At 52.2% G+C, this 20,583-nt stretch overlaps 1 protein-coding gene across 1 annotated transcript; it reads left to right on the top strand.

Moving 5' to 3' along the window:
• Positions 1-11,157: 11,157 nt before the first annotated feature.
• Positions 11,158-15,494, top strand: LOC132004309 (keratin, type I cytoskeletal 14). The gene is made up of 8 exons (XM_059380604.1): positions 11,158-11,732; positions 12,929-13,011; positions 13,570-13,726; positions 13,865-14,026; positions 14,122-14,247; positions 14,351-14,571; positions 14,669-14,715; positions 15,292-15,494. The coding sequence occupies exons 1-8, from the start codon at positions 11,214-11,216 to the stop codon at positions 15,387-15,389; spliced, it is 1,413 nt and encodes a 470-aa protein (XP_059236587.1). The 5' UTR covers positions 11,158-11,213; the 3' UTR covers positions 15,390-15,494.
• The last annotated feature ends 5,089 nt before the right edge of the window (positions 15,495-20,583 follow it).

The following is a 20,583-nucleotide window of genomic DNA, read 5'->3' on the forward strand; positions in this document are numbered from 1 at the left end:
TTAACGCAGACTAATCTTAAAAGAGTGTCATAACTCTAGCTGTTGCATTGTTAATAGCAAAAATTGTAAGAAAATATGCTTTCTGCATTTGAAATGTGGTTCAGTGAAGAGGTTACTCACGTCATTGATGAATGGCTCAAGTTGGGGCATACGCCTATATTGTTTCTCTTTGATCCCCCTCTCCAACGTAAATAAAAACTTCAATGAGCATTCATGTCAGAACTAAACTTCCTTGTCAATTGCCACTACAGGTTGCAAGAATTGGGCAAAAATCGATGAAAGCATCCTATGAAGGATGGACTAGGTGGAATTTATGATAAAGAGTACTCTTCTTTGTAAGTTAAGTGCTCCATATTCTTATATTAGTACAATTTATAGTATTTATTATGTTATTATAATGTATATAAGATAATATATTTTATCTACTAGCAAAATATATCACATTTAATATATATATTTCCCCTCTCAGGTACCTTGGTTTGGGTTCCAGAAGCAGATCCTTAAACAAGAACTCAAGTGTGAGGACGCCTGGGTGGCTCAGTGGGTTAAGCCTCTGCCTTCGGCTCAGGTCATGCTCTCAGGGTCCTGGGATCAAGGCCCACATCGGGCTCTCTGCTCAGTGGGGAACCTGCTTCCTCCTCTCTCTCTGCCTGCCTCTCTGCCTACTTGTCTCTCTCTGTCAAATAAATAAAATCTTAAAAAAAAAAAAAGAACTCAAGTGCGCAAAGTATTTTTGGGTGGAGTCTCAGGAAAGACCATTAGGGAGAGGGTAGGTGGGAAAGGGAGGGGGAGGGAGCTAATAAGGGTGTGTGATCCAGCGAGCGAACGCTGTGGACCACTGTAGTGTAATTCTTAGTGACAGTGAAGTAAAACCCCCTCAGAGTTCCTCCCAGGGGACGAGGGAGCTGGGGTGTTTATCCTCCCATCCTGATAGGCTGAGGGGGCTGTCAGGCAGGGGAGGGGTGTTAAATCTCCAGCACTACCGCCTGCCCTGTGCAGAGGCAGAATGAGCTCTGGTGGCCTGAGAAGGCCCCCAGGCAGAGGTCTTTGGTGCTGACAGTTGGAATTCTGGCCAGTGAGTACCCAGGAGAAGGGACTGGAGCTTGGTGCCTACAGGAGGCAGGCCACCATGCTGCCAGGGTTCAGGAGCCTGGCTTTCTGGAGCACATCAGCATCTTTGGGGGCACCTACCTATTCACGGGATATGCTCCCAGTGGAACTTCCTTGCCTTTACCTCTCTAAGTCTATAACAGAGACTCAGCAACACCTTCCCCAAGGGGGTTTGTAGGATTTAATGAGAGTATCAGTGGCAATGTCTAGCATCGTCCTTGACAGAGTGGGACTCAGTGGACAGAAGCTCTTCATGTCCTTCAGAATCTCTGAAGATAGATTCTTCTCAGACCTCAGAACGTAGAAGACGTTTGTGTCTCTGGACACTCAAATATGCTTCCTTCTGAGCAAGGTTTCATATTCCATTATGTTTTCCTGTTTATCTTGGCTGCCAGGAAACCCAGAGACATATGGGGATAGCAGCCGCCTCTGTAGAGTTTGGTGGTGGACACGCATTGGGGTAGCTGCTTAGCTCATAAAGGTTGGGGCCAAATCTGTGCCTTCCTTCTTCTGATGCCAGATCCCTTTTCCTTGGGAAAAGAGGGCAGGTCACCTGCTGGGTTGGTCACATAATATTCTGACCACTCTCCATATCAGGGAGAACTCTAGTGTGAGGGGCACCTGGGGGGCTCAGTGGGTTAAGCCTCTGCCTTTGGCTCAGGTCATGATCTCAGGGTCCTGAGCTGATCCTCTCTGACAGTGAGGTTGAAGGGTTAGTTAGTAGCTGTCTCAGCTATGGTCCCAGACTCACGGGGGTGGCTGGCCTGTGCAGGTGAAGCCAGGAGGCAGATCAAGGACAAGGGTTGTGTGTGTATGCGTGTGTTTGTATGTATGTGTTGAGGCAGGAGGGGAGAGTGGGAGAGAACAATGAGTCAATGAATTGCCTCTTTTTGAAACGAATTCAAGTTCCTTTGCTTGCAACCAAAACATGTTTATCAGTGTGCCCTATTACCTAATTTTGATTCGTCTTCGACCGTCGCTGGATATTTTCAGTTTTATTGTACATGTGTCTTTTATCATCAGCTGATCCAGCCCCCTCTTTCGGAGGTGAGTGATGCAGAAATAATGGTGAGTGTGTGTGTGTGTGTGTGTGTGTGTGTGCATGCAGATGTTGCCCCATTGCACAGATAGGCAGGCCTGGGAGAAGAAGAACCAGGCTCTGGGTGATGCTGAGTGACTGGTGGGGCTTTGGAGACCTCGGGGCCTCACTGGAAACCCTGAGCCGTTGCTTCTCTGTCCCCTTCATTTCCAGGCAGGGGAGGGAGTGCCGGGCCTCCATCCTCAGAATGTGGGCCTTACGGCAGCTCCCATGCCTTCTCCTCTCACACCCAAACCATCCTGCTGACTCTTCCCAGCAGGCTTCCGGGCCTGCCCATTCCCATACACTCCACCCTGGCTGGGCCCTCACAGACTCAGCAGCTCATCACCTGGGCCTGCTGGCCTCAGCAACTCTCCTGAGGCCTCCTTCCTCTTGCTCCTCCACTGCCCAGCACTATCCTGTGTCCCTCTTTTCTCTTGGATGCTGTCTTTGCCTGAGTTTTGACACCTGTTCTCCATTTAAGCTTACCCCCTGCCTCCCATTGGTCAATCTCTAGGGCTTACTTTAAGAGAACTTTCTGCCAAATGGTTACTCTGTGCCAAGCTAATCTAGTCCTCTCAATAATCCTGCAAAATAGGAACTCCTATACCCATTTGATAGGAAACTCACCGGGAGGGCTGCAGTGACATGTCTAAGGTCACATGGCTGGTCAGTGGGGGAGCCCTGCCTGGAAACCTGGTCTGACTGATTTGGGAGACCCTGGGCCTTCCCCAGTCCCACATGATGGCTCAGTCTGGGGGAGGGCAGTAGGGCACTGAGATGACTACCCAGCCTCTGTCTGGTGGACGTCTTATTCTTTCTACTCATGAGGCCTGGAACTACTGGGGGACTTCTTTCCTTTCCCTCCCTTGCCTTTTGTTCTGCTGACCCCGTAGCTCAGGACTCCTGACACAGGCATTCCAGCTGAGGTGCTGACGTTCCTCTCGACTCACCACTGGCACTGGAGTTCCCACAGCCACGCCCCTGCCTGGGATTGCCCTCTCCCCACTCCACCCATGCAGGGCTCTTCCTTCTTTCAAAACCTGAGTCAAACGCACCCTTTCCAAGAAGTCTTCTATGTACTACCCACCCCACCTGGTGGCTCCCCGGCTCCAGGCTCCCCTTGGAGAGTAGAGAAAGTTATACACTCATTTTCCCTCCCCCATCAGCCTGGACATCTCCAAGGACAAGGGCTCTGTCTCCGCCATCAGGCTGGAGTAATTACAGTAAACTAACATGCTGAGCACCGACTAAGTGGGAGACATTTCGTGGCCCCCTCAGGCACTGTAATAAGCTCTCCTGGGGGCTGGCACACAACCCAGAGGCAGTGGGAAGGCTGAGAAGGGGAAAGCCAGGTGGTCCAAGGTGATGGGATGGGCCTTCCAGGCAGAGGAGAGGTCTGAGCTGACCCCATCCCTTACCTGGATAACGACAAGGCAACATCTTCCTGGTTTTCCCTTTTCTGTCCCTTCTCCCAGATTATGTTCTATGTGGACACCAAAAGGGTCTTTGCGAAACACACCTGACAGGGTCACTCCCGAGTGTGGAAACTTCGGTCCCCCCAGTGTTGTTAGGAGAAAGTCCGTGATCCTCAGCTCCACCTATATCCCCCCGACCTGCTCTCAGTTCCGTCAGGCAGCTCAGCTCTGTGCTGTAGCAACGCTTAGGTGCTGTCCTTTCCTCCGACCAGCATTTCATGCCACTGAGTCTTTGCTCAGGTGAGTAAATGAGATGTCCTTCCTCACTTCCTCTCTTGCTCAGCATCTATTCATTGCCAAGGTCCAGCTAAGTTGAGAGCTCCTGCAGGATGCTTCCCACCCTGGGGTGGGTGGGATGACTGCCTTTCCTCTGTTTTCTATCCATCCTTTCCCCACCTAACCACCCGCTGTCTATCCACCTTCCATTCTTCTCTTTCCATCCATTGTCCTTCCTTTCAATCATCCCATCTTTCCATCTGCTCACTCACCTGCCAGTTTATCTATTTATCCATTCATCCATCTGCCCATCTACCTGCCCATCCATCCATCTGTACATCTGCCCATCCATCCATCCATCCATCCATCCATCTGTCCGTCCATCCGTCCATCTATATGTTCATCCATCCACCTGTACATCTGCCTATCCATCCATCCATCCATCCATCCATCCATCATCCATCCACCCATCCATCCATCTGCCCACCGACCCGCTCAACCATTCACGGGTACATCTGTCCATCCATCCATCCATCCATCCATCTGTCCATCCACTTACCCATCCATCTATCCCATGCATCCTTTCACAAACCTTTACCAATTTCCTGTTCCTCTCTCCCCTCTCCCTCCCTTCCTCCCTCCCTTTTGTTCATCTCTCCTCTATTTTAGGCCACACAGTCTTCAGAAACCGTATCTTAAATCTGTATGTTGAACTGAGGCTTGGTCTTAAAGAACATGAAGAATTTGGGCAGGAAGAGAGGACAGAAGTAGGAATTAGGCAGAGGCTGGAAAATGGCTGGGGATATAGGGTTGGTGAGGGGGCTAGGCTATGGGGGTGGAGCTCAGTTTTCAGTGAGCATTAATTGGCTAGAAAATGTAAGTCTTACTTTCCGTGAGTAGGTAGCTAATAGGTGGTTAGTTGAACCCATCTGTTGCTGGGCTTTGGCTACCTAACCCTTCATATTCTTAACAACCTAAATGTGACTCTGAGGTGCAGGCACAGCTCTTTTCACCCCACGTAATCTCAACATACCTAGCTCAGATTTCTGGGAAGCACTTGTTAAACCTTTTACACTTGCAAAGCAGGCTCTGCATGACTTTGGACATGACCTTTTCCTTCCTGGGGCCTCAGTTTGCCCATCTGTAAAGTTAGGAGGCTGGTTTACATGTCCCCTGAGGCCACCTTTGGCTCTGACTTTCAGGGACCTTTTATCAGGAAGGGACTGGTCCTTGAAAAGTGAGGCTCAGAGCCAGGCAGAGCTGGGACTGAATCCTGGCTGACCAGCTTTCTCTCTGTGGACCTTGGGAATTACCTCAACCTCTGAGCCTCCTGTATCCATAATGTGGGACAGTTGATTTCTGTCCTGTCGTCTTTAGCTGCTGGCAGGTACAGACAAGGCCATGGACACTGAAACACTTGGCTCGGCCCATCTGTTGTGTCAGCAAAGGCTCTCACAAGGACAAGGCCCAGATGGGCAGGCTGGCCTGGGAAACCAGTGGGTGGCAGACCTTTTAGGGGAACAGGGACATGGGGCCTTGAGGAGGTGCTCCAGGCTCCCAGCTACCTCCTGTGCCTGCAATTCTACCTCTCTCCATGCTAACCCACAATTTCTGGAGGCAGAAATTGAGCTCCAGGTAGGCTCAGCCCCCAGTATATTGTTCCTAGAAGTGACAGCCCTCAGCTCTATGAGACTTTACCCTTGCTACAAGCAGACAGATGGTTGGGACTTGTGGGGAAAGGGACTTTCTACCTGTGACACTGGGAAGACACTGACCGTCCCCTTCTTTCCTCCAGGCCTGTGGGGGCCTAGGAAAAGACTCTGGACCTCAATAGCTGGTATGGGAGCACCTGTGTGGCTCAGTCATTAAGCCTCTGCCTTCAGCTTAGGTCATGATCCCGGGGTCCGGGGGTTGAGCCCCATGTTGGGCTCCTTTTTTTTTTTTTTTTTTTTTTTAATTTTTTTTTTTTAAAGATTTTATTTATTTATTTTACAGAGAGAGATCACAAGTAGGCAGAGAGGCAGGCAGAGAGAGAGAGAGGAGGAAGCAGGCTCCTGCTGAGCAGAGAGCCCGATGCGGGACTCGATCCCAGGACCCTGAGATCATGACCTGAGCCGAAGGCAGCGGCTTAACCCACTGAGCCACCCAGGCACCCCCATGTTGGGCTCCTTGTTCAGCCCTCTCTTGCTCTTCTCCCTCTCCCTCTGCTGCTCCCCCTGCTTGTGTTCCCTCTCTCTCTGTCTCTGTTTGTCAAATAAATAAATAAAATCTTAAAAAAGGAGAAATAGTTAGTATGTCTTCAAGGACAGTGGCCTGGGAGCGTCTTAGGGTACAGAGAGGGTTTGGGGAGGGCTAGTCTGGCTTTGGGATTGAATAAGAAAGGAAGAAAGAGTCCTTTCTTGGGCATGGACCCCTTCCCTGAAGCGTTTCTTAAAAGTCATAGTCTCTCAAGGAGTCCAGGAGAAATGAGGTTCTCAAGCTCACTGGGTATCAAGAGCTCTTTCCCACCGCTAATGGACACAGAATTCATGCAAAAAAAAAAAAAAAAAAAAGTTGAAGAAGAAACAGAATGGTTGCAGTCTCAAAGTATCTTCTTCAAGGTTTTTATTAATTTCGTTGGGAAAATAGTAATGCTACCACAGAGAAATCCAGAAAACACTACCTTAACCAATGGACATCAATAAACCCATTTAATATATGTCTTCTGTACCTGAGACAATGCACTGACAAAGACACACCTTTCTGTGGTTTTCTTGCCAAAATGCTGAACCTCAATCTGATGATGAGAAAATTGTCAGGAAAACCCAAACTGGGGGATATTTTGGTCCTACAAAACCTCTTCCAAACTGTCAAGGTCATGAAATATAAGGACAGACTGAGGAGCTGTCACAGACCAGAAGAGACCAAGCTGAACTGACAGCCAATAGAATGTGCTTTCATGCAAAGAAAAGGGACATCAGTAGAAAAGCCAGAAAATTGAATAAAGTCTGTAGTTAATTAATAGCATTGGGTCAATGTTAATTTATTTGTTTTGACAGTTGCTCAATATTTATGTAACATGAGCCTATTGGGGAAGCTGGGTGAAGAGTGCTTGTGAACTCTCTGTATTATTTTCTCAAATAAAAATTTAAAAGCAGGGGTGCCTGCTTGGCTTGGTTGGTTAAGCATTTGCCTTTGGCTCAGGTTATGTGGGCTTGAGCTCTTCTTGGGCTTCCTGCTCAGCGGGGAGCCTGCTTCTCCCTCTGCCCCTCCCCCTGCTTGTGCATGCGCACTCTTTCTGTCTCTGTATCAAATATAAATAAAATCTTTAAAAAATTTTAAAAGCAATATAAAAAAGAGCTCTCTCCCAGACCAGTTGTCTGTGTGTAAAGGGCCTAGAGAAACTGGGTGGTGGGAAATGTAGCCTGGACACCTGAAAATTCTGTATCTCTGCTGCTCTGCTGCTCTATGTTGAGCTCCCAACTGCTCCCAGAAGCCTTCTAGACTGGCCCTGCTCACATCTCATTACAGCCAAGCTTCCACCAAGTATCCACCCCTGCTCCTGCAATGTGGACAGGTCCTGGTCTGTCACACATATAGTGGGTCCTTCAAACAGTGTCCCCTGCAAAGTCATGTCCACCGGCAACTTGGAATGTATGACCATATTTAGAAATAGGGTCTTTGCAGATGTCATTATGGTAAGAATTGAGGTGAGGTCATACTGGGTTAGGGTGAGCACCAAACCCAATGAGTGTCCTTTTATTTTATTATTTTATTATTTTTTTGGTTTTAAAGATTTTATTTATGTATTTGACAGAGAGAGTGAGAGAGCACAAGCAGGGGGAGCAGCAGGCAGAGGGAGAAGGAGAAGCAGGCTTCCCGCTGAGCAGGGATTTCCCAATGTGGGGCTCGATCCCAGGACTCTGGGATCAAGACTGAATCGAAGGCAGATGCTTAACTGACTGAGTCCCCCAGGCTCCCCTGAGTGAGTGTCCTTAGAAGACACAGAAAAAGACACAGGGAGACAGGCACAGACATAAAGGGCCATGTGAAGATGGGGAGGCAGAGATTGGGGTGTTGTTGCCACAAACCAAGGGATGCAAGGATCACCAGAAGCTGGAAGAGGTAAGTAAGGCTCTCCCCTAGAACCTTCAGAGGGTGGCCCTGCTGACCCCTTGATTTTGGACTTCTGGTCTCCAGAGCAGTAGAGAATACACCTCTGTTACTTGAACCCACATTTGTGGTGATTTGTCATGGCAGTCCCAGGATACTAATACCTAGGGATTGTACTTTTCTTATCTTTGTCCACATCTTAAGTAATTTTGATGTGTATCCTCTTTTTCCTTGTAGGCCGGGAGCTTCCGGGTGGCCGGGACTGTCTCTTCCATTAGACTGGGCTCTGAGGACAGGGGCCGTGCCTCTTTCCTTGAACTGCGATATCATGAGGTCCCCTCCTTCCTTAGGAACCCATTCCCTTAGGGTGCCTGGGTGGCTAAGTTGATTGAGCTTCTGCCTTTGGCTTGGACTGTGATCCCAGGGTCCTGGAGTCAAGCCCGGTGTCAGGCTCCCTGCTCAGCGGGGAGTCTGCTTCTCCTGCTGCTCTCTCTCTTTCTCACTCTGTTAAATAAATAAATAAATAAAAAGTCTTAAAAAAAAAAAAAAAAAAAGGAACCCATCCCCTGGGTGCCCAGCCCATCCTCAGCACACAATGCGGGCTCTGTTGGGGGGGCTGCCTGGCTCAGCCACCCCACCTGTTTGGGTTGGCATTGGTCCCCGGCGGCAGGCTGGCAGGGAGACTCCCCAACCACAGGAGACACCGCCCTAGACTTCTCTTTCGCCCCCTCCTTCTTGGGGCAGCCGGAGTGAGGGCCAGGTACCACTGTCCACACAAAGCTTGTCTAGGAGTCCAGCGCCCAACAGACAAGCCCCCCATCCCATGAATTCCTGCTGCCCCCGAAAGCGGCCTCTCCTCCGAATGTCATGAGTGCCAGACTAGACCATTTGTGCCTTGTTCCATGTCTGTAGGGCTTAGTCCCACGATCCAGGCCAGGGTTCTAATCCTGGGTGCTGGCAAGGTGGAGGTGGGGGAGATCAGAGTTCTATTCCACGCTGGGGTTCCAGAGTCTGTAGGGGCTAGGAGGGCTGGCAAAAGTGTCTTCTTAGATTGTGTGTGTGAGCTTGTAAGTCGTCGGTTCCCTATCCCTCTCAACTTTTAGATTTCCCTTGGAGGCTGGCAAGGAAGGAACCTCTTTTGGATTCCACCGAATCAGGTATAAGTGTGCAGACGGAGAGCTTTTCTTGTTTCCTGTGCACTAGGGATTTTATGCGTGGTTCCTTGCAGGTGGGGAGACGGGGTGGTGGGCAGCACAGAGAAAGCTGGTGTTGGGCTCTGCACCCACTCTCACTGCCCAGGTCCCTGTGGGTGCTGTATTTTTCTCTGGTAAGTGGCCCCCCCTCCACGCCCAAAGGCAATATGCTCCTAACAAATGCATCTGTCTCTCAGCAAAATCCCTGCTGCCTCTCACTGGGGAAGGTGTAGGGCTGGGCCAGGGTGGGGGACCATCCTCTGGAAGGAGATTAGAGTGTCTGTCAGGGGTGGGTGGGGTGAGGTGTGGCCCTAACTTACTCACATCCTTGCAAGTCCTTGGGCGGCAGATTTGGGGAGCCCACAGCCTCCATTGTCTGTCTCAGCATTGTCTTCTGAGCTCCTCAGCCCTGGAGAGGGGGTGCTCTCTGGCGTCTGCCTTGGTAGCAGTCAGGGTTGGGGGAAGAGGGTGGTTTTGCTTCCCGCCTGGGAGCAGTTGATCCTAGGAAGTGCGTTGGAGCCTCCAGCGGGGGCTGTTGGGGCCTGTCTGGGAAGATGGGACGCATCAGGCAGCCCCAGACACGACTGCATTCCTCCCAACATGCCTGCTGGGGTCCACGGGGTGGAGGGGCTGGCGGGAGGGCGGGGCGTGGCTGGAGGGGGGGCCTTTGGAGGTTGTCTGGGAGACACAGGGCAGCTGAGGTCCTGATATGCAAATCTCCAAGGCAGAGCCAAATGGACTCCTGGAAACGTCCCCTGAGCCTCAGGGATTTCAGGAGTCAGGGTCCCGCAAGTCTGCTCCCAGCTTCTGCATTTCCTCCCACCCTCAAACCCCTTAGACCAGCTCCAAAAGGGTTCCAAGAAGGGTGCCTGAGCCAGCCTCTCCCACTGCAGTGGCCTGGGGAGGGGGTGGCTGAGAGACCCCTGGGGCTAGAAGGAAAAAGGCTCTTCCTGTCCTGTTCCAGGGCTGTGGCTCCACCCTCTTTGGGCCCAGACTAGGTTACAGCAATGATAACCAGACCTTGCTAACCACACTTGGCTTACCAACCCTTTTCACATACACTACCACGCTGGATTCGCAGGGCTGACTCTGCATGAGGCAGGACAGAGGATATTTATCCCCATTTTACAGATGAGCAAACTGAGGCTCAGAGAACTTTCGGGTCCTCGGTGGCATGGGGGTCCGTAGCAGAGCCAGCAGCAGTCTGACTCCATGCTCTTTCACCATGGCTCTGGCTGTGCCTGACATGCCACCTGTCCTTGGCCAGCTGCCCTTGGCCAGCCAATGCCATGGGCCCACCCACAGGTGTGTGGAGGATCTCAGAGTCTGTGCCCAGGGTTGGGGAAAGCCTCCTGGATTTCCCTTCAAGGGGGGGGGGGCAGGGTGGGAGCCTGAGCCACTGGACTGGCTGGGCATGTTTCCAGGATGGGACAGGCTTCTTAGCACAGCCTAGCAGGTCAGATCTGGGAAGACCCCCAAGAACTTCTTGTCTTTTTCCATAGATGGTGATGCTGAGGGGGCATCACTGTGCCTCCCGTAACCTTGCCATGCTGGCATTTTTCCAGCCAGGTACCCCCTGGAGTGATGGACTTTCTCTCTGTGGATGTCAGAGGCCCACCTGGTTCCTGGGACTCTCCCAGGTCACCAGGTTTGTGGTGCAGAGGCCCTACTCCCCGCCGCCTGGCCGAGCCCGGTGCTCGGGCTCCCAAGGGCCGCGGCTCCTAGGGCTGGATGGGAAAGTATAGCCTGCAGGCCCACACCTCCTATGTGAATCACGCCTGGCGGGATGAGAAACCAAAAACACCCTAAACAATGAGTTTCCAGTAAAATATGATAGACGTGATGAGGCGGGGGAGGGGAGGGATCTGACTGGGAGTTGGCACTGGCCTGTGGGTGATGAAAGCCAAGGGGAATGGAAAATGCCAGTCCCGCCCCCTCCTCAGGAGTATAAAGCACCCACATCCTATTCCAACTTACCTGAGCACCTCTCTCTCCTCGCTGCCGACTAGCTCGCTTGCTCACTCACTCACCTCCCTCCTCGGCACCATGACCACCTGCAGCCGTCAGTTCACCTCCTCCAGCTCCATGAAGGGCTCCTGTGGCATCGGCGGTGGCTCCAGCCGCATGTCCTCTGTCCTGGCCGGAGGGTCCTGCCGGGCCCCCAGCGCCTATGGGGGCCTGTCGGTCTCCTCCTCCCGCTATTCTTCCGGGGGGGCCTGCGGCCTGGGGGGTGGCTACGGTGGTGGCTTCAGCAGCAGCAGCAGCTTTGGTGGGGGCCTGGGTAGTGGCTTCGGTGGAGGTTATGGTGGTGGCCTGGGTGCTGGCTTTGGTGGTGGCTTCGGCGGTGGCTTCGGTGGTGGGGATGGGCTCCTGGTGGGCAGTGAGAAGGTGACCATGCAGAACCTCAACGACCGCCTGGCCTCCTACTTGGACAAGGTGCGTGCCCTGGAGGAGGCCAACGCCGACCTAGAGGTGAAGATCCGGGACTGGTACCAGAGGCAGAGGCCCGCTGAGACCAAGGACTACAGCCCCTACTTCAAGACCATTGAGGATCTGCGGAACAAGGTGTGCAGATTGGGCAGCAGGACCTGTCATTCCAGCGACCTCACACTGGAACAATAGAAGCCCAGGCCACTGGCATCTTTAGATTCCTAGACAGGGCCGACTCCAACCCCAGATCCCTTCTTCTGGCTCCAGACACCTCTGGCAGAGCTGGTCAGCGTCCCTGGCCTTGCTCATGGCCTTCTGGGCTCCAGACCTGCCTTTGTGCTTTACAGAGGGAGAAGTCAAAGTTTTGAGAGGGGCTGGGAAATGCTCGAGGCCATTCAGCAAATCAGTGGCAGAACTGAGGCTAGAACCCTTGGGCCCACTTGCTAATGCAGGAGGCAGCTACCTGTTGCCCAGCACAGGGGAGGAGTGAGGCTGTAACGGGACCAGGCTAGACACCCAAACCACTCATTAGCTCATTAGTCTGGGCCGTGGCGGCTGCCGCCCATGAGCCCTGGCACCGGCCCCTCCCCACAGAAGGGGGGGGCACAAAACCCCAGCAGAGACACTCAGTGATGACCCACCTTACATGGCCTGCACAGGAGGGAGCCTGGGGGACTGGTGTCACCTGACTCCAGCCCCACCCCTACCCCCTGCTCCAACCTGGGAGCCCTCCTCACTGATCCTGCTTCTGGGTGTCTGGCTCTGATGTCTTCTGTGGATTAGGTGAATCAGATGATGAGGGAGGGAATCCAGCCAATCCAGGGTTCAATCTTTGTTCTTGTTCTTCTGCCTCTTCTTTTCTTATCCCCTGGGCTTGCTGGGTCTCCTCTTTTGGGAAAGCCCCACCTGAGGTCCCACAATCTCGCAGGCTCGAAAAGGAATGTGTGAAGACCGGCAGGGCTGGCTGATGCACAAAGAGGAGAATCAGACCAGGGAAGGGAGTCCTGAGAATCTTAGGTCCCTCCTCTCCTCTGTAGGTGGGGGAAACTGAGGCCCTGCAACCCATCAGGAGTGGAACTGGGAGCTGTGACTCCAGGGCTTTCGGTTCCAAGGCCAGGGCTGTTTCTAGCCACTCTTCTGCCCAGGAGTCAGCAAAGTCCTGGGTCAGAGCTGGACCACTGGGACTTCTCCTTTAGGCTGTTGTGGCAAAGGCTTTGGGAGAAGGGGAGACTCAGGTGAGAGTAGGAAAGCAAGCCTGATGTCTCAGGCTGCGATGAAGTCTGGCTAGTGATGTCCGTTTGACCAACAACCTGCATCCTCTCCATCTGCAGATCCTCACGGCCACTGTGGACAATGCTAATGTCCTCCTGCAGATAGACAATGCCCGGCTGGCTGCTGATGACTTCCGGACCAAGTGAGTTTGCAGTGATGGCTTGGGATGTCCAATCTTCCCAGGCTGGGGCATTTTCATGTTCCCTAAACAGAGCTGGCAAGTTGCCAGGATGGCCACGTGAAAACCCCTTGGGGTGCTTGTAAAAAAATACAAGCTTCTTGGGCCCCACCCTTGGAGTTCTGATTCAGTTATTCTTAACAGGCTACTTGAGTGATTCTGATCCACAGCCAGGTTTGGGTGCCATTGCTTTAGGGAGAGGTGTTCCCTACTTCCCCACCTGCCCTTGAAGTGCAGGAGGCAGTCGCAGTTGGAGTCTTGCCTGCTGTTGGTTGTGGGGCCAGAAGCATCTCCCCTCCCTGAGTTCTACAGCCTGATGAACTGCTTTATTCCCTGCCCCCAGGAATGCTCAGATCGGAGCCATCAATGGGTGCTGTGTCCAACAATGCCATTTTCAAGATGGACTCCCTAAACCACCCCCAGGGGGTGCTGGTTATGGGAAGACGCTACAGGGGGCAGAGAACAAAGCCTTCAGTGTGGCCCAAATGGATGTCTCATTCCTTTTCTTTCGGGTCATTCCAGGTATGAGACGGAGCTGAACCTGCGCATGAGCGTGGAGGCTGACACCAACGGCCTGCGCCGGGTGCTGGACGAGCTGACCCTGTCCAGAGCCGACCTGGAGATGCAGATCGAGAGCCTGAAGGAGGAGCTGGCCTACCTGAAGAAGAACCACGAGGAGGTGAGGGCTGGCTTAGAAGATGAATGGGAGGGAAGGGATGGAATTGAGATGGGGGAGGGCAATGCTCAGGCCAGGAACATCTCTGACTGGGGAACCACCATGAGGATCCTGACTGTGGACTGTGCTTTGGTTGTGCAGGAGATGAACTCTCTGAGAGGCCAGGTGGGTGGAGATGTCAACGTGGAGATGGACGCTGCCCCCGGCGTGGACCTGAGCCGCATCCTGAACGAGATGCGCGACCAGTACGAGAAGATGGCGGAGAAGAACCGCAAGGACGCCGAGGACTGGTTCTTCAGCAAGGTGGGTGTCATCCTGGGCGGAAGGGACCCAGAAGACTGGCCTTCCAGGTACTTCTAGTGTGAATGGCTTTTTTTTTTTTTTTTTCTTTTCTGCAGACAGAGGAGCTGAACCGCGAGGTGGCCACCAACAGCGAGCTGGTGCAGAGCGGCAAGAGCGAGATCTCCGAGCTCCGGCGCACGGTGCAGAACCTGGAGATCGAGCTGCAGTCCCAGCTCAGCATGGTAGGCGAGCTAGCTGCCAGGCATGGGTTGGACTCGGGAACCGGCAGGAGGGAGTGACTACCCTCATTGATCCCTGACTCCCTGATCTTTCCCTCCCTTACAGAAAGCATCCTTGGAGAACAGCCTGGAGGAGACCAAAGGCCGCTACTGCATGCAGCTGGCCCAGATCCAGGACCTGATCGGCAACGTGGAGGAGCAGCTGGCCCAACTGCGCTGCGAGATGGAGCAGCAGAACCAGGAATACAAGATCCTGCTGGACGTGAAGACAAGGCTGGAGCAGGAGATCGCCACCTACCGCCGCCTGCTGGAGGGCGAGGACGCCCAGTGAGTGCACCGCCCTCCAGCCCAGTCCTGTCCCTCTTCCCCATTCACCTGTTCTACTCCCTGTGTCTAATGATCTTGCCCTTTTCTGTCTTCACAGCCTCTCCTCCTCCCAGTTCTCTTCTGGCTCTCAGTCCTCCAGAGACGGTAAGACCTTCCTCCTCATCAGGCCTGGACTCATCTCCACTTCCTGTCTCCCAGCAGGTCTAGGGAGTTGGCTTTTTGAAGGGCTGAGCTAGAGTTTTCTCACCCAGGATCCCTAATAAACCTCTTTGGGAAGCAGAAGCCATTTTCTAAATCTTCCTTAGCGTTAGGAGCTGGTGGCCTCTACTTTTTACTTCTGTCCACTGGTGTCTGTGGCAGACTCCATGGTTCTGGTGGTCAGCACCAAGGACAGCCCGCCCCCTTCCCCCCTGCCCCCAAGTGACTCTTCCCCTGAGACCAGTCCATTTGGGTGGATCTGGACTGAACCAGTCTGGTCCGAGTCTGTAAGAGCCTCCAGTATGAGGACACAGACTCTGTTCCTGACCTTAGGGAGCTCTAGTCTGAAAAAAATGTGTTGATGATATCAGTGCTAGGATAGGGCAGTGAGCTAAGGGATAGTGAGGGTAGAGGGCAGCAGGGAGATAGTTCATTTAAGTCCCATCAACTCCCTGGTCTCCCCACTCTGTTTCTCCACTGCCTGTCTCCTGCTGGTAACACCCTCTGTTCCCTGTTCCCCAGTGACCTCCTCCAGTCGCCAGATCCGCACCAAGGTCATGGATGTGCACGATGGCAAGGTGGTGTCCACCCACGAGCAGGTCCTTCGCACCAAGAACTGAGGCTGCTCAGCATTGCTCAGGCCTAGGAGGCCCCCCATGTGGACACAGATCTCACTGGGGGATCCCCTCTCTTGCCCGCCAAGCACTTCACACTTGAGTCCTTCCTCACCCTTTCCCCCTCCTGGCAATCAATAAAGCTTCATTGTGAGTTGCACAACTCCAGCCTCTGCCTGGTCATTGTTAGGAGTGGAGGTGGGGAGAAAGCGGGGGAAGCATCTCTTTGGAGCTTAGCACCTGGCTGCGGCCTCTGGGACTGGGAGAAAGGGCCTGGGGGTGGACTGGGCTCAGGTCCTGGGATGGATTTCACCATCTCGAAAGATACAGAAAGAAGTGTGTCCTAGGTCGTTCGTGGTGTCTCCCAGGGCATGGAGGAACATTCATTCACTTACTCATTCATTTGTTTACTCACTTATTCATTAGTTTGTTTATTCTCTTGCCAATAAAGTGCACACAACATGCCTTTTGTGTGCCAGGCACTGTGAAAGGTTAAAGACTTTTTAAAAACAATTTGTCACCAGGGATTTCTTGGAGAATATATTGAAAACCATATATCTTTTCTCCTCCCCCAGCCCAATAAGCACACGCACATTTGCACATAACTCATGAGGTTCATGGGTCTCCTAAACTTATCAGTGGAGGTCCACAAACCTAGTAAGAACTCATGCTTTATTGAGAAGTTGTCTCCCTCCATCCCACCTGCTCTTGCCTCTAGAGCTGGGGCTGAACCAGCCTGCTATCAGTTGATGTAGTGCAGGTTGATTATCATCTCCAAGCCTCCTTTTCCCTGTCTGTAAAGTGGGTACAGTGACACTACCTACTTCATGGGCTTTTTGTGAGGATTTGCTGGAAGAATGCATGAAGCCCCTTAGCAGAGGGCCTGGCACTGTGCAGGCTCATTCACTGTGAACAATATTGGGTGAGTTATCTCTCGTGTGTGGTGATTCTCCATCTATGATGAGGGTAGTTTTACAGGCTTTGGGAACAGATTGACTGGATTCTAATGCTGGTTCTGTTCTGTATTAGCTCTGTGATCTTGGAGAGTCTCCGTTTCCTCACTTATCTAGTAAGCAAGGTGAACTCAACTTCTTGGAGTGACTATGGGGATCCAGTAAGTGAAAGCACATTAAGAACCAGGTTGTAGGTGGCAGGAGACTTCTCTGGTGCAAAGTGTCTTTTTTTCTGTAAGGGGCTGGAAAAGGGAGAGAAAGGGAGGATCTCACCTGAGTGCATAGTGACGATTCCAGAGGTTGGGTGGGGCTCATGGCCTCCAGCTAGGAAAGAGTTGACTAGTCACTGTGTCAATTTCAAGAGCTCATTCATTTGGCTGTGTGAATGAAACTTCTAGGCAGAACCAAGGATAGGACCGGGGTTAAAGAAAGTCTTAGTTCTCTCAAGAACTAAGGATCGCAAGGGATCTGGGATCTTGAGAGCCTAGGCTCTGGAATTAGACACCCTGGGTTGGAGTCCTGGCTTCCACACTGACTAGCCTGGAAGAATTTGGAAAAGATCCCCTTTTACAAAATAGGGAATGAAAACCCTTACCACATAAGGCCAATGGTAGATTGGATGATCTCATGCAGGAAAGAGTTTAGCATTGTGTTTGGCACATAGTTGTTGCTCTATAAATGGCAGAGTAATAGGGTGAGTTATTAGGAATTGGAATGAAGTGATGTTGGTTTCTCTTCACCTCATCTTCACCCCAGGGAAGAGAGACCTGCTTTGTGTTCCTGAAACTCTGGGATGTCTTTTTACCTGAGTTTTGGCATTAGAAAGGGTTTATCTGGGGTGATGTCTGGGGGAGGGTGCTCCATTCTGGAGATGAATGATTAGTTTTGGAAGTATGAGGGGACCACTCAGGGAGGAGTGTGTTGGAAGGAGTTTCCTTGGATACTGGGAAGGGATGGTTTTGTGGCCCTAAGTGTGATAAGACCCACGTGATATCCTTAGGGATGCCAGACCCCAGGGACTAGTGTTCCCAGTTGGGCAATAAACTCATGTATGGCAGGAATTGGGGGAGTGGTTCCCATTTGGTAGTCCACATGGACCTGGGAAAAGAGCCAAACCTGTCAACAGTCATCCATGAGGATGGAAGCCTAGAACATTCCAGATCGTGTAAGAATTCCCAGACATCACTCTGCTGTGGAGGTGGTGGCCGATTAAAGTTTCCACCCCCCAAAAGAGATCTGCTTTAGAGGAATAGAGAATGTGAGATTTTTTTAGACTTGAGTGTGGTGTGGTGAACTTCCCCTCCTCTTGACTGGCTACCATTAAATCTGTTTGCGGGGAATATAGGGGGAGTGGGCGTGCTTGATGGTAACGATGGTGGCTGGAGGCCACCTGTTGAAAGCAGGTTCAATAGTGGGAGGGAAGGAACTCAAACAGTGGGCCTTGAGGGGGTTCCACCCTGCCTGGGCCCCACAGGGAAAGAGCAGACAGAGCCGCCACGCCAGGAGCTCACATGGAGACCTCCCTCTCTGGGGTCCCTGACCACTATAATGCACTGGGAAGAGTGGAGTCAACGCTTTGAGTCCTGCTGCTGACCCATGATCTTGTTCACAAGGTCTGACACCACAAGAACCACCTAAAGACCAGGGCCAGACTCTGACAACAATAGCAAGCAAGACTGCCTCCAGACAGCCACCCTGGATTTGAACCATAGGAAACCAGGAAAGTGACTCCACAGCACAGTCTAGTGGAGGCAGAAGGAATTGCCTGTGGGAGGCCTGGGGCAGGTCACATGGCTTCTCTGCTCCCTTCTGCCTCTGCCAGTTGGCAGCAGTGGTCCTCTCTCCATGCCCTCTCAGAGTACAGAGGGGCAGTGCTGGAGGAGTGTGGGCGACCGCTCCCCCAACCTTCTCAACTTAGAGGGATGGTGGCCTGCTCGAGGTCATAGAGACTGAAAGTGGACCAGGTGCTCAGGCTTCTGGTCCTTGACCAGGCTTGTGCTTCCTTCCTCCTGTGTTCTGGCTCAGGGATGGGACCAGACTGAGAGCCCCATGGGACCAGTATGAATTTTTTCCTGGCTGACTCTGAGGTTTTTGTCTTATGGATGGGCCCACCTTGAAATACTGGGTCCTCTTTAGTTTTGGAGGCCCTTTGTATTGTGAAAGGAACTCAACTATGTCCAGGGAACTTGATGGGCCTAAGTAGCATGTCAGCCTGCAGTTATCTGATTTGGGGAAAGGCTCTTCTTCAAGGCCACCGGTACCTGATTTGGGTAATGTAGCCAAACTAGTCCTACAACTGAGTGTCAGAGGGCGCAGCCCCAAGGACGTCCTAGGCGCAGGAGGCTGGAGGTCCTGATGTTGCAGCCTGGCCCACCTCACGGAGCTTGGATGGTGCCACAGAGGGGACACGAGGATGTTAGGGACTTCTGGGGCAAGGGCCTGGCCTCGGGCAGATAGGACATGCACCAGCAGCTCCTCCTTTGCCCTTTGCTGGGCCAGCACTTTCCTGCTGGGACTTCCCTGTGTGGTACCATCAGCTGTAGGGCCAGAGCTGGGAAAGGAAGCTTTTTCCTTGGAGGTATGCTTCCAAACTTTGGGGCATCTCGGCATGAGAGAAAGAGTAAAAAGAGACACAGAGATAGAAACAAATGCATATAGACAGACAGACAGAGTCAGAGACAGAGAGAGATAGAGAGATAGTCAGAAACAGAGACAGAGTCAGAGACAAGAGTGAAGGCTCTGGGCTAGGACTAGGCAGTGAGGACCATTCATTCATTCACTTACTCACACATATTTGTTGAAATGTGCTCTTTCATGAGTGAAGGAACATGGTGGGGGGGCATTGAGACAGACTGAAACAAGGAGAGAGGCCAAGTGAAGAGGAAGGTAGAGAGGGCCCCAAAAGGGGTGTGAGGCTGGGGATGGAGAGAAGGAGCCCTGAACCGTGTGTCCGTCTTAGCTCCCACTCACTGGAGCATAAGCCCTGTTCTACCTTCTCTTCATTTAGCTCTGTGGCTGTGGCCAAGACACTTGGCCTCTCTGAGCCTCAATGTAGTCACCTGTAAAATGATCTAAAATTAGTATCTACCTCATTAAACAGTTGTGAGGATTAAATACAACGGGGCAGGCAAAGGAATGGGGTCTTGTCTGGAGCCCTGGAAGTTTCTTGATGGACGAAATCATGGTCCTCCAAACTTTGTGTGCCCTCCTCTCCAACCTCCACTGAGCATAAGTCCTTGATCTTACTAGGGGCTCCACAGACCAGAGGGGTAGAATGATAACAAGAGAGAGGGCTGAGAACCCAAGTTGTCCACAGGGTTCCAGGGGAATTTAGGGGGCAGGCACAGTGTCACGGAGAGGAACATGTCCCACTAGGTGCTGGACCCACACAAGTAGCTTTACATTAGCTCTTTTAAGCTTTACCATCAACCCTTTAGCCACACTGGCCTTTTGCCTTTGCAGTCATGTCCTTCTTTTCCACCTCAGGATGTTTGCACATGCTGTCTATGCCTTCCCGAGGATGCTCCTCTTCTGACCTCCTCCTACTCACTCTTTACTTAAGTGTCTTTTTTCCAGGGAGGCCCTCCCCAATCTCCCAGATGGACTTTATCTTCATTGCATACTCCCCATTTTTCTACCACCCCGGTTTTGAACTATACATTTCTTCTTGAGGATCTGTTTTATCCCATAACTGTCCAAGAAGGCAGGGGCAAATGTCCAGTTTGCTCACCGCTTTATCCCCAGCACTCAGGACAATGCCTCTAATAGAGCAAGCACTTAAGAAAAGAATCCCAACTTACAGTGGGGAAATGGAGATTCAGCGAGGGGAAGCAACTTTCCCTAAATGGGTGGAAGAACGTGGCTTTGGACTTAGACCTGTCTGGTTCCAAGAGCTGGTGCTCTGAACCTCTTTGCTAGGTATGTCTTGGCTCCCTTGCCCAGGGCCACTTGTGTCATGGGTTCTGGCTATGTGGGGTGGTGGCAGTCACCTAAGATGTGAGGACAGAAGTGTTGGCAAACAGGTGAAGGCGCCTGACCTTGCGCCAGTAAGCAGTCCCTGCCTAGATGGGTAATGGAGCCCCTGGCCGGCGGGCCCACGCCTGCCTCCCAGAACAGCCACGCATGATGACTCAGGGTGCTCCCTGGGCCCCACCTGGAGCTCAGTGACACAGCAAGTGTGAGGTGTGAGCGGCTGGTTGCAGGCAAGCCCGAGGAATTCTGTCCTTGCCCCCTCAGTCCCCAGCCCC

Source organism: Mustela nigripes, chromosome 16, assembly GCF_022355385.1.
Source record: "Mustela nigripes isolate SB6536 chromosome 16, MUSNIG.SB6536, whole genome shotgun sequence".
NCBI classification, from domain to species: domain Eukaryota; kingdom Metazoa; phylum Chordata; class Mammalia; order Carnivora; family Mustelidae; genus Mustela; species Mustela nigripes.

What these genes read in the sequence shown, in the direction of transcription:
- LOC132004309 (XM_059380604.1), top strand. Translation starts at nt 11,214, where the DNA reads ATGACCACCTGCAGCCGTCAGTTCACCTCCTCCAGCTCCATGAAGGGC. An exon ending in TTGAGGATCTGCGGAACAAG is followed by an intron (nt 11,733 to 12,928) that starts GTGTGCAGATTG and finishes CTCCATCTGCAG; the next exon opens with ATCCTCACGGCCACTGTGGA. An exon ending in AGGACTGGTTCTTCAGCAAG is followed by an intron (nt 14,027 to 14,121) that starts GTGGGTGTCATC and finishes TCTTTTCTGCAG; the next exon opens with ACAGAGGAGCTGAACCGCGA.